The sequence below is a fragment of the Nematolebias whitei genome, chromosome 6 (assembly GCF_014905685.2).
Source record: "Nematolebias whitei isolate Nwh7 chromosome 6, NemWhi1, whole genome shotgun sequence".
In the NCBI taxonomy this organism is placed as follows: Eukaryota; Metazoa; Chordata; class Actinopteri; order Cyprinodontiformes; family Rivulidae; genus Nematolebias; species Nematolebias whitei.
In genome coordinates this window covers 1,610,470-1,623,825 of record NC_056503.1, presented here as the reverse complement: position 1 = coordinate 1,623,825, position 13,356 = coordinate 1,610,470, and the positions used below count along the sequence as shown (strand labels likewise).

Sequence of the window (13,356 nt, the reverse complement as noted above, 5' to 3'; positions counted from 1 at the left end):
CTGTAATAATCTCCTCTCAAGTACAATTTGTGCAAATATATGCATGCGTGTCCAAAAAGGCAACTTGAGGTAAGTTTTTATTAATGTTGGAAAAGTTTTAAAGTTAGAATTAAATCCTGCTAACACAAAACATGTTTTTTTTTTATTCCTAGCTTTAAAGTGGATATTAAAGTGATTAATTTAAGTGATTGTTTAAAGTTATTTTATATTTTTTAAAATAAGGGGCAGGTATAAGAATTTTTTTCTTCTTTCTGCACTCTTTTCATTCAATGTTTTCTTTTTGATGATTTTTTTTTATTTTGTTTCTTTTAAATGAATGAATACATGAATAAAATAAAATAAAATGTTAAGTGGCTTTAAACACCTGCTAAGTTCATGGCATAAACTAACAGGCATGTTCCTGTTTTTAGTATTTTACATCACTTTATAATGTAGCCGCTTTTGTTTAGTTTTTTTAAATATATATAATTTTCAAATCATGTTTTTTTATGATTGTCTACTGTTGTACTGATAAATATCTCCTGGAGGGTAAACTATATCTTGGCTGCAAGTATCAAGCTGTGAAATTCTTTGTTTTCTACAACTGATAGTAGCTGATCATTAATTATGAGCCTTAAGGAAATCTTTACATTCACTAAAAATCAGGAAGTAACAATAACTCCTGTCTGGAAGGTCAGATTGTAGCCAAACTTGTTAGGCTTGCAGCTGGACTCATACTGATATGGGCAGAAGGTGATTTCAAAGATTTGGCATATGCGCACCCTAGTGGACGCATGCGGGAATGGCATGAGAGCATTTACGATGGTGACTGGGAAGCATTGCTAAAGCTCCCGCAGTCGCAGGTGATGTCGAAGATTTGGCAAATGCACAACCTGGTGAACGAGTGCAGGATAGGCACGAGAGCGTTCGCAATGGCGACTAGGTGGAGTCGCTGGAGCTCCTGCGGTCTTGCTGTGAGGGCCTTGAATGCTGCTTGCAGCTTTAATTTTTTGTTTTTTGAACCCATCCAGAAGACCTGACTTAACTTTTTAGAACTTGGAGGCATTTTTTTTTTTTTTACATTTAGTGCAAACAAACCAGATAATATGCCACAGCCCGTGCTGATAAGTATTTAAGAAACAGAAAATGTGTTGGACAATGCTAATAGCAGGAATCTTATCTTAAATAGACCAAAATATTTATGAGATTCTTAATGACTAGTGTTTAAAATGTATAAATGGACTGTACTTATATAGCGCCTTTCTATCTTATTGAGATACTCAAAGTGCTTTACGCTGCAATCTGTGTCCTTATTTACCCATTCATACAGCACTCTATTATAGCTCTACAAAGCTAATGGAATAAATTATTCTAAAGAGACTAATCAGTGCTTTATCACATTCATACACTGATGGGACACACATCGGAGGCAGTGAGGGGTTCATTGTCTTGCCCAGGGACACTTCTTCATGTGACTGCTGGTGGATTCGAACCCCCAACTCTTGCATTGGAGGACGACTGCTCTAACCACTCAGCCACAGCCGCCCCAAACAGCAAACAGTGAGCATGGTCACACACACCACATTTATCAGACAGTATATTTGTTAGAGGTCTATTAGTATTAAATATTAGTAATTAAACCGAAGCACTCCATAGTTAAGTTCAACAATAACCGTTCCTTTGGGCCAGACAACAATTAAATCTGAAAAACCTTCTGAAAATCTCCAATTGCAATGTAGCAAACACATTTTCTATGAAGACTGAAGTTAGGAGTCTGAAGAGCCAGAGAATTTTCCACACGGTTATGATCTCAGATGAAGACATTCTACTATAAAACTTAGGAGTCAATAACCCATGTCAGTCCTGCCGACCTGCGAGGTCTTGAGTTGATTAAGAAGTGGAAAAGTCTGGAAAATAAAAACACTTCTTGACTTTATAAAACACTGTGTTCTCCCTTGGATGAAAGTTTGTGATGTAAACTGCAGATAAATAAAATCACTGTATACACAAGCTATTCCTATAAAAACAGAGACAAAGTGACTGACGGAAGCTGTTTTGCTAAATTGTTGACCAAAATCCAAACCAAAACTGTCTCGATAAGCCTTTTATTCTCATTTATGGTAAGTGAAAAAATAATTGACAAAATATGTTTTGTATTCTAAATAACCTGCTGCATTCACACATCTTAAAAAAATTTACAGTTCAACAGATCCCAAACTGGACTGCTTTGTTTGCAAGATTCTCTTTGTAACAATATTCAAAGTACAGGTATCAATATTTGAACACTTTACATCTTAAGAGCTTTGAGGTTTGAAATTACAATAGTAATATTTGTTTGCATGTCTGAAGTAGGGATGCATCGATCCGCTTTTTTTCTTTTTTTTTCATCCGATCCGATCCCGATACGTAAATCTAAATATCTGCCAATACCGATCCAGTTCCGATATCATGATCATTATTGATTTTATATGAGTCTGTAATAATCTCCTCTCAAGTACAATTTGTACAAATATATGCATGCATGTCTAAAAAGGCAACTTGAGGTAAGTTTTATTAATGTTGGATAAGTTTCAGTTAGAATTAAATTTTGCAAACACAAAACATGTTTTTTTTGTTTATTCCTAGCTTTAAAGTGGATATTAAAATGATCAATTTAAGTGATTGTTTAAAGTTATTTTATAATTTTTTAATTATGGGGCAGATATAAGAATTTTTTTCTTCTTTCTGCACTCTTGATTCAATGTTTTCTTTTTGATTAATTTGTTTTGTTAATTTTAAATGAATGAATAAATTAATTAAATAAAGTAAAATGTTAAATGTCTTTAAACATCTGCTAAGTTCATGGCATAAACCAACACAAACATGTTCCTGTTTTTAGTATTTTACATCATTTTATAATGTAGCTGTTTTTGTTTCATTTTTAAATTTTTTAATATATATAATTTTCTTGTAATTCCATCCATCCATTATCTTTAACCCGCTTCTTCCATTTTGGGTCACCGGTGCCCATGTCCAGCAATCACTGTGCGAGGGGCGGGGTACACCCTGGACGAGTCGCAAGTCCATCACAGGGCTTTTCTTGTAATTTTCAAATCATATATATTTTTTTTTTATTATGATTGTTTACTGTTGTACTGATAAGTACCTCCTGGAGGGTAAACTATATCTTGGCTGAAAGTATCAAGCTGCGAAATCCTTCGTTTTCTACACCTGATAGCGGTTGGTCATTAATTATGATGAAGTTTAGAAACTTCTCAGTAAACATTTGAGCTCCGGGGCTTCAGTGGTGTCTTCTTGTTCAATCCGAAGCAAGCAGTCTGATTTCCGTCAGCTGCACTCAGTCTGCCCTTCCTCAGAGACGGGCAGACTGAGTGTGGCTGGCCGGGGTCGAGTTGCCTGTTTCGGGTTGAGCAAGAGTAGCGCACTCCTGAAGCCACGGAGCTCGAATGTCCAACGTAAACCTAACTTTACTGCAGTTTAGGGGTGGGCGATATGGCTCAAATATAATATTGTGATCAACAAAGTCCATGCTCAATAATCCAGGTATATAATCCAAAATTTTTCAGTCAGGTCATCTGGACAGTTTCTTTTTTTGTGCTGAAACATTTCACCTTCGATCCGGAAAGCTTCATCAGTCAAGGAAACACACAACAAAACTGATTCTTCCCCCAACAGCTTACTCCAAAGTGGAACAAACCAGTTCTGCTTGTGATAAGATGGTCTCTTTGGTACGCCCCCTCCTCCATTGCCGGCCCTCTTCCTTGTTGACAGTCTTGTCAAACTGAAAAGTCCATGCTCATGCTTACCTGGATTATTGAGACGCAGCCCGCACGGGCAGCTCAGAGCGGGGTGGGGAGAAAAAATAAGACAAGTAGCAGCTTAGAGCGGAGGGAGGGAGAGACATTTGAGTTGTCTGTACCTGCAGTTTAGAGCTGGATAGCGAGACAGCTGAGCAGTGCGTTGTTTGTTTTTAGCTTTTTAGCTAGCTAGTATTGCGTGCAGCTAATTAGAGTCACACCAGTGCCGACAGGTGGAGGGGGGGTGCCCAGTTCGGTGTGGTCGTTCGGCGCGCTCGGTTCTGTTAAGGGGGCGGGGCACCCTGATGTATTACGTCATGAAATTAGCATATTATGATATCATTTTTTTGCCCGGGCAAGCTTTTTTTTTACCGGTATTATCGTGAATGATATGATATGGCCCAGCCCTACCGCAGTTTAATGTAGTGCTAAGGCTCTGCAGACGTTGCACGTTGCTGTCTTGCTTTGTGGTGTTTCTAGTAGGGGTGCAGAAAAAAAAATAGATTTTTTAAAGAATCTAGATTCTTAGTCCTGGCGATTCTGAATCGTTTCTAAACGCCCAAAAATCGATTTTAAAATGCGTTTTAAATTCTTACTCCCCACTCGGCCGCCGTAGAATTTCGGCCGTGTAGGCCACCGTACAGCAAGCTAGTTAGCCAGCCAGCTCTCTTTGTCTGAATGGAGCCTGCTAGTATGGAGGAGAGCGTGATTCAACCGCTTTTTCGTCTTTAAACATCATTTCAGGTACTACGATGTTCCGGGGGAAGACAGAGCTTAACAAGAGCACGGTTGTTTGCAAGAAGTGTAAAATAAAATTGCGGGACAGTATTTTGGAAATATGACAAAATGCGTGAAAGATGAAAGCGAAAGCAGCCGACCAGCGAACTCTGCAACAAACTTCCAGCTGATTCCCCAAAGGCTGCGAAGATTTCCTCTCCATCTCCTGCTATATCACAAAGGATTTTCAAGCAAACAGCTCAGTGGAAGGTGAGGGGTTTAGGTTTATTTTTAATATGATGGAAGCAACGTAAGTTATTCCTTCACATAGCTTTTTATTTTTTTGCGATAAAGCAGCACCACAACTTCACCATGAAACAACGAATGGGAGAAGCTCTGATGCAGCTGCAGCTCAAAGGTAACTGTTTTTCTTGTATTATACTAAAACTTATCTAGAGAAGTTGTACAACAAACAATGTAATTTGTCTTTTTAACAGGTGGAAGAAGGCCAGATGAGACATTGCCTGGAGCCAGTTCTAAATGATACAATTTATGGTTTTTAAATTATTACAGTTCAGAAGTTTTTGCGCAGGTTTACACAGGTTTTGAAATTTTGTTAAATATTTACTAAATATGAATTAATATGGTTAAGACTGTGAAGTCTGTATATTTCATATTAGGTTAAGTTTTGAAAATATAACAAATGATAGAGCAATATGGTTAAAAATAACTGTGAAGTCTGTATTTTATGTTGAGTTAAAGGTTAATATACCATGGTAAGCTGAAGTCTGTTTACTTTTGTATTTATATATTTTGAATTATTTGTCTGTGATGGACTGGAGACCTGTCCAGGTGTCCCCCACCTCTCACACAATGATAGCTGGATGTGGGCACCAGATACCCTTGTGACTCGTAAAGGAAAAAATGGGTAAAGATGATGGATGGATGAAATATTTGTTCTTAGATTTTTATTTATTTTATTATTTTTTAAAGAAAAATTTAGGCAGCTAAGCTAACCTAATACTGGTAATTTAAGTTACAAAATTGTATGCACTCCTACAGTTTGTCCTGTTTTTGGTAAAAATATAAAATGATGCAAAAAGATTTGATACAGTAAAGAACATAAAATTGTTTTAAAAAAATATTCTATTTGTTTACATTGTTTATTATTTTCAGCTTGTCAGTTACATAATTGAAACAAAATTTATGACCATTTCAATAGAAAAATCGTTTGTGAATCGAAAATCGTTTCTGAATCGAAAATTTGATTTTGAATCGCATCGTGACACCAAAAAAATCGGAATAAACGCGCCACACTGAGAGATTCGCACCCCTAGTTTCTAGTGTAAAATACTTCAACACAGCAGACATGTTTCGATGAAAAGTTGGTTAGTCGTTAGCCACAGTGTTGCCAACTCAGTCCTCATGTTGTAGCTGGCTGCAAACTATGAAATGGATTTCCTGAATGTGAGGCAGGTCTTATTACTCTGGGTTCGTGAGACACGCCTCCGTTCAGGAAATCCATTCCATAGTTTGAAGCCAACGTGCATCAGGGATTGGAAATCTCTGCAGGTTCGAACGGAAAAATCCGATACGTAAATTATGCTGGTATCAGAGGCTGATACCCATACCAGATCAGATCGGCCCCATCCCTAATCTGAAGTCCTCCACTGAAGCACCACCTTAGCGTGGTGGAGGACTTTGAGTACCCCCATACACTGTTGCAGAGAGTGGTATTTACAACCGGTGCTGGTCACATCATTCTTCCACACTTTGGACGTCTGCAGTTCTGGTTAGTTGGTACCTTCACCCTCTCATCCAGCCAGCCATGACTCTCTTTGTATGGGACAAAGTGTCTGCTCGGTGCTAAGATCAATTCTTACTGCTCCATTAGTTTTATGAGCTATGTGTATAAAAACATCAACAGAATGTAGTTGTGTTGTCAGTTTGTTACTTATCCATTTCTGGGTGTTGTGTTAGACCTCTGAAAAACTGAAACTTGTGTGTTTGTGTGCATGTGTGTAAACTGTGTGCAGGGTTTGGTACAGTAGAGGAAATACAGTTGTGACAGGTGTGCTTCTCCACTGGCTTTAGGTAAGATGAGAATGAGATAACTCTTAGTAAAGTTAGTTTACGGTTTTGAAAACAAAACCAAATCTCATGTCACAGCTCAGTATTTTGTGACTCAGTTTGCCCCTAAACCAGACCGGCTTTCTTACTCAGTCATCATGAAAACTGAAAATGACCCTACTTCCTGGAATGTTTAATAAAGATTTTAAACAAGACATTAAAGTTTCCATGTAAATGCAATAAAATACTTCAATACCTCAATAACAATTCTACACAACCAAAGTCAGGACAATGTTCCATTAAACTTCAGGTATTACACTGTAAACTGAAGTTATTTTTTCACCCAGGTGAGATCTGAGTAAATGATGGGGGTCAGCACCCCCAGACTCCTCACCTGCTCTGGAAGTAGTTTGCTAGTTCGGATGCCTCATGGTTCAGACTCCTCAGGTGTACAATTAAATTGCCAGAGTTGGTGAACATGGCGCCGCATGTTTTGCACTCATAAATCCGCGGCTTGCGGATTATGTGTCGGGAGACCCTCATGTGATGCTTATATTCACCGAAGGACGTGAATGTGGCGCTACAAATCTGGCACCGGAAACAGCGTTTACCTTCGTGCTTCAGCCGATGCATCTTTAGGGAGTACGCCCGTGTGAACTTTTTCCCACAGCGATCACACTGGAAAGGTTTAATGCCTGAAAAAAAAGTGAGAGGGCAAATTGGTGCTTCCAACCCACAAGATATTAAAAAGTCTAAATGTTCCTGTTAAAATGCCAAGTCTGTGTGATGTAAATTAGAGATGCACCAATCCAATATCAGTATTGGTACAAACAAACAAACAAACAAACAAATAAATAAATAAATAAATCTGGATGGGGTATCAGTGACAATGTGACAGATCCATGACTGGGCAGATCTATTCACTCTAATTCTATGCTTTGTGTTCTGAGTGACGTCACACGCTAGTGAACTGACTGAACAAATTAAAGTTGTGTTGTTTTTACATGTTTGACCAAGCTTGTAAAGCTCTTGGTGTGTTTAAGTGTGCTGTTATGGTGCAGAGTTTTCAATAAATTTGTAATTCAGTACATTCATGTCTGCGTTTTAAAAAACAAATGTTTTAAGTTAATTCAGCACTGGGTTTGTAAGCTCAATCATCCAGGTAGACAACAAAAATGGCTAAACCATGTCATCTGGACCAGTTTCAGAAATGGATCCAGATGACATGATTTAGCCATTTTTGTTAATTCAGCACTGTTTTTCTGTATCAGATTGGCATCGGATCGGTATAGGCGAATACGAAACCGCAGGTATTGGTATCGGATCAGAAGTGGGAAAAAAGTGGATTGGTGCATCCCTAAAAATTATACAATAAATCCTTTCAAAACATTTTCCACTTTTACGCATGCCCTGTACAATTTCACAATTAAAAAAATCTGTTGCAAGAAAAAAAATAGAAAAACTTTAATGTGCAATAAGATAGCTGCATAAATTCCCCCCAACCTTCAGTCTCAGAAAAACTGAAGGCTATAATATAATCAAAAGGTGCTTCAACTAATTATTGGTTTAGAGTGCGCAGTCATGTAACCAACCTGCCACATTTGTATTGTTTTTATATTTTCCTTACAACAGCTTATTTTTTCCAGTTGAGTTGTGCAAGATGTATGCAACAATGAAGGAAGAAAAAGTTTTGAAATGACTGAGCCTGGAACGTTAACAGAAGTCAATTAAAGTATTAAAGATATGAGAAAAAAAAATATATATATATACACACACACATATATATATATATAAACACTTTAAGTATTAAAGTGGACACCTTAATATCCGCTGCAGAACAGAACAACTTGTAGTATTAGTGAGGTCAGGTAAAGGGTTAATGTAACCACAGTATTTCCCCTACCAATATACAAGCAGGGCGCCCCGCCCTGCCAAAAGAACCGAGCGCCCTGCCTACCAAATCCCCAGGCCCTGACAACTGCCCGCACTGACATAGCGCTAAGCTAGCGGCACGCAATACAGACACGCTAGCTAAAAAGCTACAGAGGTAGTGCTCCATTTCCCTTACGCTAAGTCGTGTCCACCACCCTCAAACAGCATGTGCAACACAGATGTGTCCCGTCGACAAAAATCACAGAAGATATGAGCTCCCTGCCAACAAAGGCAAGTAAACTAGGGAAAACACTGCATGTGTATGCAAACTAAGAAAAAGTAATTAACTACTTTTAACAATAATACAGTAGTCCCTCGTTTATCGCGGGGGAGCCGTAACCTGAAGCCCGGCGATATGTGAAAAACCACAAAGTAGGAATGGTAATACAAGTAGTAAGTAGTAGTTTATTTCAGTAATATATTTTTTCATTTACCCTTTTATTTATACAGGTAGTCTCATTGAGCCACGAGAACTCATTTTCAAGAGAGACCTGTTCTATGTCGTATAGGCTTCGCCTATTAAGGCTATCGCTAGTGGGTTTATCCATTCGCGTGCAGCGCAACACTGAAAACTTTAGTCCGCGCCCACCGGCTGTGTGGGCCCCACCCCCGGTCCATATGAATTACGGTAAGAACGGGCAATCTGCTCCCATTTTTTCTTCAGACAGTTAGCTAGCACTGTTAGAAGAACGAAGAAGGAAAAGATGTTCAGCTTTGACCGGCACAACTTTTGCTAAAGATGCCTGGGTCTCCACCACGCCAACCTCCTGCCGTCCCTGTGAGCTCTTCCTCCCCAAGGGGAAGCAGAGACGAGCAGCCTTGTTAAAGGTAAGTGCCGAGGAGTGTTTTTCCGTGGCGGGCCGCTACCCGCTGGACGACGCCATCGCCTTTTCTAACATTTTTTACTTGCGGTGAATCGGATGATTCCCTCGAAAAAGACGTTGTTGGCAGCAGCTCCGTTGAGTGTTTTTCCGTGGCGGGCCGCTACCCGCTGGACGACGCAATCACCTTTTCTAACGTTTTTTTTTCCTCGCAGTGAATCAGATGATTCTCTCGAAAAAGGCAATGCGGGCAGCAGCTCCGCTGAGTGTTTTTCCATGGCGGGATGCTATGCGTGGGACGACGCCACCGTCTTTCTTTGACGCAGAGTCACGCAGTGAATTGAATGATTCCTACGAGAAAGGCGATGCTGGAAACAACCTTGCTGCCCCTTCCCTCCTGGAGAGCGTAGTGACGAAAGAAGAGCAGCCTAGCGGATGCTCAGCCACCTCGGGTCTTCCCACGTCAGCAACCACACCGCTCCCAGCCGACGGCGCCCTCCTCTCAGAGCTGCCCAGAATAATCCAGGAGGCTGCTAACACAAAGGGACTTTCCGTCCCTCGCCTTCCTCCGCCTTGATCAGATGATCTGGCAGGAAGGTTTGGCTCCGCCCCGGCTCGTCACCCTGATCCCATCTGGCCTCGCTGTCCAGCTGTGACGTCACACTGGAACAAGGCTGTAGCTGGGCCTGGCAAGCTGAAGACATCCGTCTCTACCTTCGCCTCCATCTCCAGAGTGGAGGGTTTTACCGATCTGTGTTTTTCCCTTGGTTCCCCTCCGAAGCCAAGCCTGGCAGAGGCGCTTGGGGTAAAAGCTCCCAGGATGGACCAGCAACCTGTCCCTCCAAGGAAGCATGACCAGATGGTGACAAAGATCTCCAACCAAGCTCACCAGTGCTCATTCTAGACGGCCGCGGCAAACAAAAACGTCGCCCTGCTGGCCTACAGCATCTCTAAGAGGCTGGAGGAAGTAGACCTGCTGGAGGAAACAAAGAGCTCTCTCTGTAAAGCTGCTGATGTCATCTTAAACATGTGCGCCACCTCTGTGGTCTGCCTGTCCCACATCACTGCCTGAATGACCATGATCCAGAGGACCACTTGGCTCTGCCTCTCGCTATCCCTGTCTGAGAGGCTGCAGAAAGACCTGCTGGAGGGCCCCATCACCCCAGAGGCGTTGTTCGGGGCCAACTTCAAGACCATCCTTGAGAAATCACAAGAGGTCCGAGGAGGTCTCAGAGACTGTACACAATCTGGTGACGTCACAGTCCTCCTCCCGCCCCTCCAACCGCTGGAGGGACCGCCTTGGCCAGAAACAGCAGCAGAGGAGCTCCACAGCTGTGGCAATGAATTCACGCTCTGCTCCTCCGTCGGCCCCCTCCACCAGGGAACAGCTCCTTGAGGGGAATGTGTGTTTTTTGACGATGTATGTTTTGAAATAAAACAGAAACATCTCTGAAAGTAAAGTTTCATCTGATTCCAGCCTGACTGTCAGATCAACTGATCTCACAGCTGCCTCTCTTCACACATTCCCCACACAGAACAAGCCGGTAACTTCTAAACAGCGTTTTAAATGGCACTGCAGTTAGGTAAATATCACAAACACTCGTCTGCCACGTTAGCTAAAAATTATGTTTTTTCATCAGACCGAGCCCAGTAAAATCCCTCGTTCTCAGCCAGAGCCTGTTTTTATCTTCTGCTGTTTTCTGCCCACTCACCGCGCAGCGGGAGTAAACGTGTTTCTCCACGACAGCTTCAGCCTCCACCGAAACGGCGTTTCACTCAGAAAGCGCTCACGCCTCCTCTCAGTGCGCGCCGGCTCACCTCAGCTCTAACGTGAGACTGCAGCCTAGACTCAGCACAGAGGCACACATTCAGCATTTTTCTGTCGGAAAAACGTGATTTCCAGAGTTTCCAACGGAGAGGAAAATACAGTTTTTTTTTTCCTCCTACTACTTCCTGGTTCTAAAAAAACCCAGAGGGATGAGAACAATTCTTGACCTGTTCATGTTCAATAATTCGATCATGGAGAGACAATTTCACATGCTGACAATCAAACAGCTGCTGGAGAACTTCACCAGAATGACTGGTTCACCTCCATAGATCTGAAGGGCGCATATTTTCACATTTCCATCTTTCTGAAACACCCCACGCACGTTCTCGAAATGCGTGGAGACGGCTCTGCAGTCTTTACACATGGCAGGAATGAGAATTATTTTTATCTGGACGATCTGCTTTTATTAGCTCGGTCCAGATAGGAAGCAGTCGCACAGACCAAAACGCTAGTGTTACACCTGGGGTTTTCTACTGGGAAAAAGTTTTGTTCGTCAGTCCCAAATGATTGTTTATCTAGACGTGGAGATAAACTCAACCACAATGACAGCCCGTTTATCACAGCTGAGAGCCGAAGCTCTGTCAGCTCTGCTCCACCGTGTCAAACCCTGCAGCATAGTGACAGTTCTGCATGTCATGTGACTCCTGGGACGATGTCAGCGGCCCACATCATGGTTCCGCTGGGCCTACTTCAGATGCCTTCAGATATAGTTCGCCCGCCTGCGCATTGATCCTGTGCGCCAGAAGAGGCGGATTATCTTTGTTCCACCCTCCGTGAGAATTGATCTGAATCACTGGGGAAACCCCCTCATTCTGTCAGAGGGAGTTCCCATCAGCAGGCCTACGTCACACGTCTCAGTTTTCACAGACGCGTTCCTGTCAAGCTGGGAGGACTGTGTCTGTCCCAAGCAGTGGGAGCACAGTGGCTGGACCACATGTTGCTTCACATAAATGTGCTAGAATGTTTCACGGTCTGAAACGTGACTCAGCATTTTGCCCCCTGCTGCGGGATCAGCATGTTCTGATCCACACAGACAACAAAGTGACAGCAGTTTACATAAACCGTCAGGGAGGCGTGCGCTCAGCCCAACTGCTATGCATCACGAAACAGCTGTTGTGTTGGGCACACAAAAACCTGCTCTCCATTAGAGCAGTGTACATTCCCAGCATCCTGAATAGGCCAGCGGATATCATGTCGAGAGGCGGTCACCGCCACAGAGAATAGAGCATCCATCCCGAGCTGATCTCCCAGATTTGGAGCAGGTTTGGCCGAGCAACAGTGGATCTGTCTGCCACATGGGAGAATGCCCAGTGTAAATTATGGTTCTCACTGAGCCCACGAGATGACCCACCGTTAGGAGTGGACGCCTTCGCCCACAGCCCATGGCCAAAAATGCTCCTTTATGCGTTCCCTCCAGTCCTGCTGATATCACGGACCTTGGACCGGGTCAGGGAGGAAGAACCATCAGTCATCCTCGTAGCTCCCAAACTCATAAGCGCTTCGTGGTTCTCGAATCTGCAGCGACTGATATCGGGACGGCTGTGGAAACTGCCGTGGGGGGGGGGTCTCTCCTCCAGGCAGGAAGAGTGATCGGGAGTTACCCAGAAATAGGTCAGCATCTTTGGGTCTGGCCGCTGAACGGATCCGTTTAGAAAAGAAGGGCCTCCTATAGGACGTGGTGCATATGTTTTAGGGTGCACGAGCTGCTTCCACCACAATGCTGTACACATCAAGTGAACAGTTTTTCAGCGCTAGTGCGCAGAGAAAGGCGTGGAGGCCATCTCATGTCCACTAGTTGGCGTGCAGTCATTTCTACAGCAACTGATGGACAGAAATTTAGCGTTCAGCACAATTAAAACTTATGCTGCAGCTATTTCTGTTATTATTTAAATATTTCTATTTAGCACTGGCTCTCCTCAGGGATGTGTGTTGAGCCCCCTCCTGTTTACTCTGCTCACGTATGATTGTGCAGCTACCCATCCAGGCTGTCACATTGTAAAGTTTGCAGATGATACAGCGGTGGTGGGATGCATCACAAACAATGATGAGTCCAGCTACAGGCAAGAGGTGGAACACCTGGAGAGCTGGTGCAAAGAGAATAACCTTCACATCAATGTGAAGAAGACAAAGGAGATGATTGTGGACTTCAGAAGGAACAAAAACATCTACACCCCCCTGAACATAAGAGGATCTGCGGTGGAAGTGGTCTCCA

At 42.5% G+C, this 13,356-nt stretch overlaps 1 protein-coding gene across 2 annotated transcripts in view; it reads right to left on the bottom strand.

Moving 5' to 3' along the window:
* The window catches only part of zbtb44 (zinc finger and BTB domain containing 44), a 69,046-nt gene that overhangs the window by 24,010 nt on the left and 31,680 nt on the right, over positions 1-13,356 (bottom strand). Inside the window, exon 5 of one of the 2 annotated variants that reach the window (XM_037677983.1) lies at positions 6,958-7,258. In XM_037677983.1, the coding sequence (XP_037533911.1) occupies positions 6,958-7,258 (301 nt within the window). The remainder of the gene's footprint in view (positions 1-6,957; positions 7,259-13,356) is intronic. The other variant, XM_037677984.1, reaches the window with a different exon arrangement.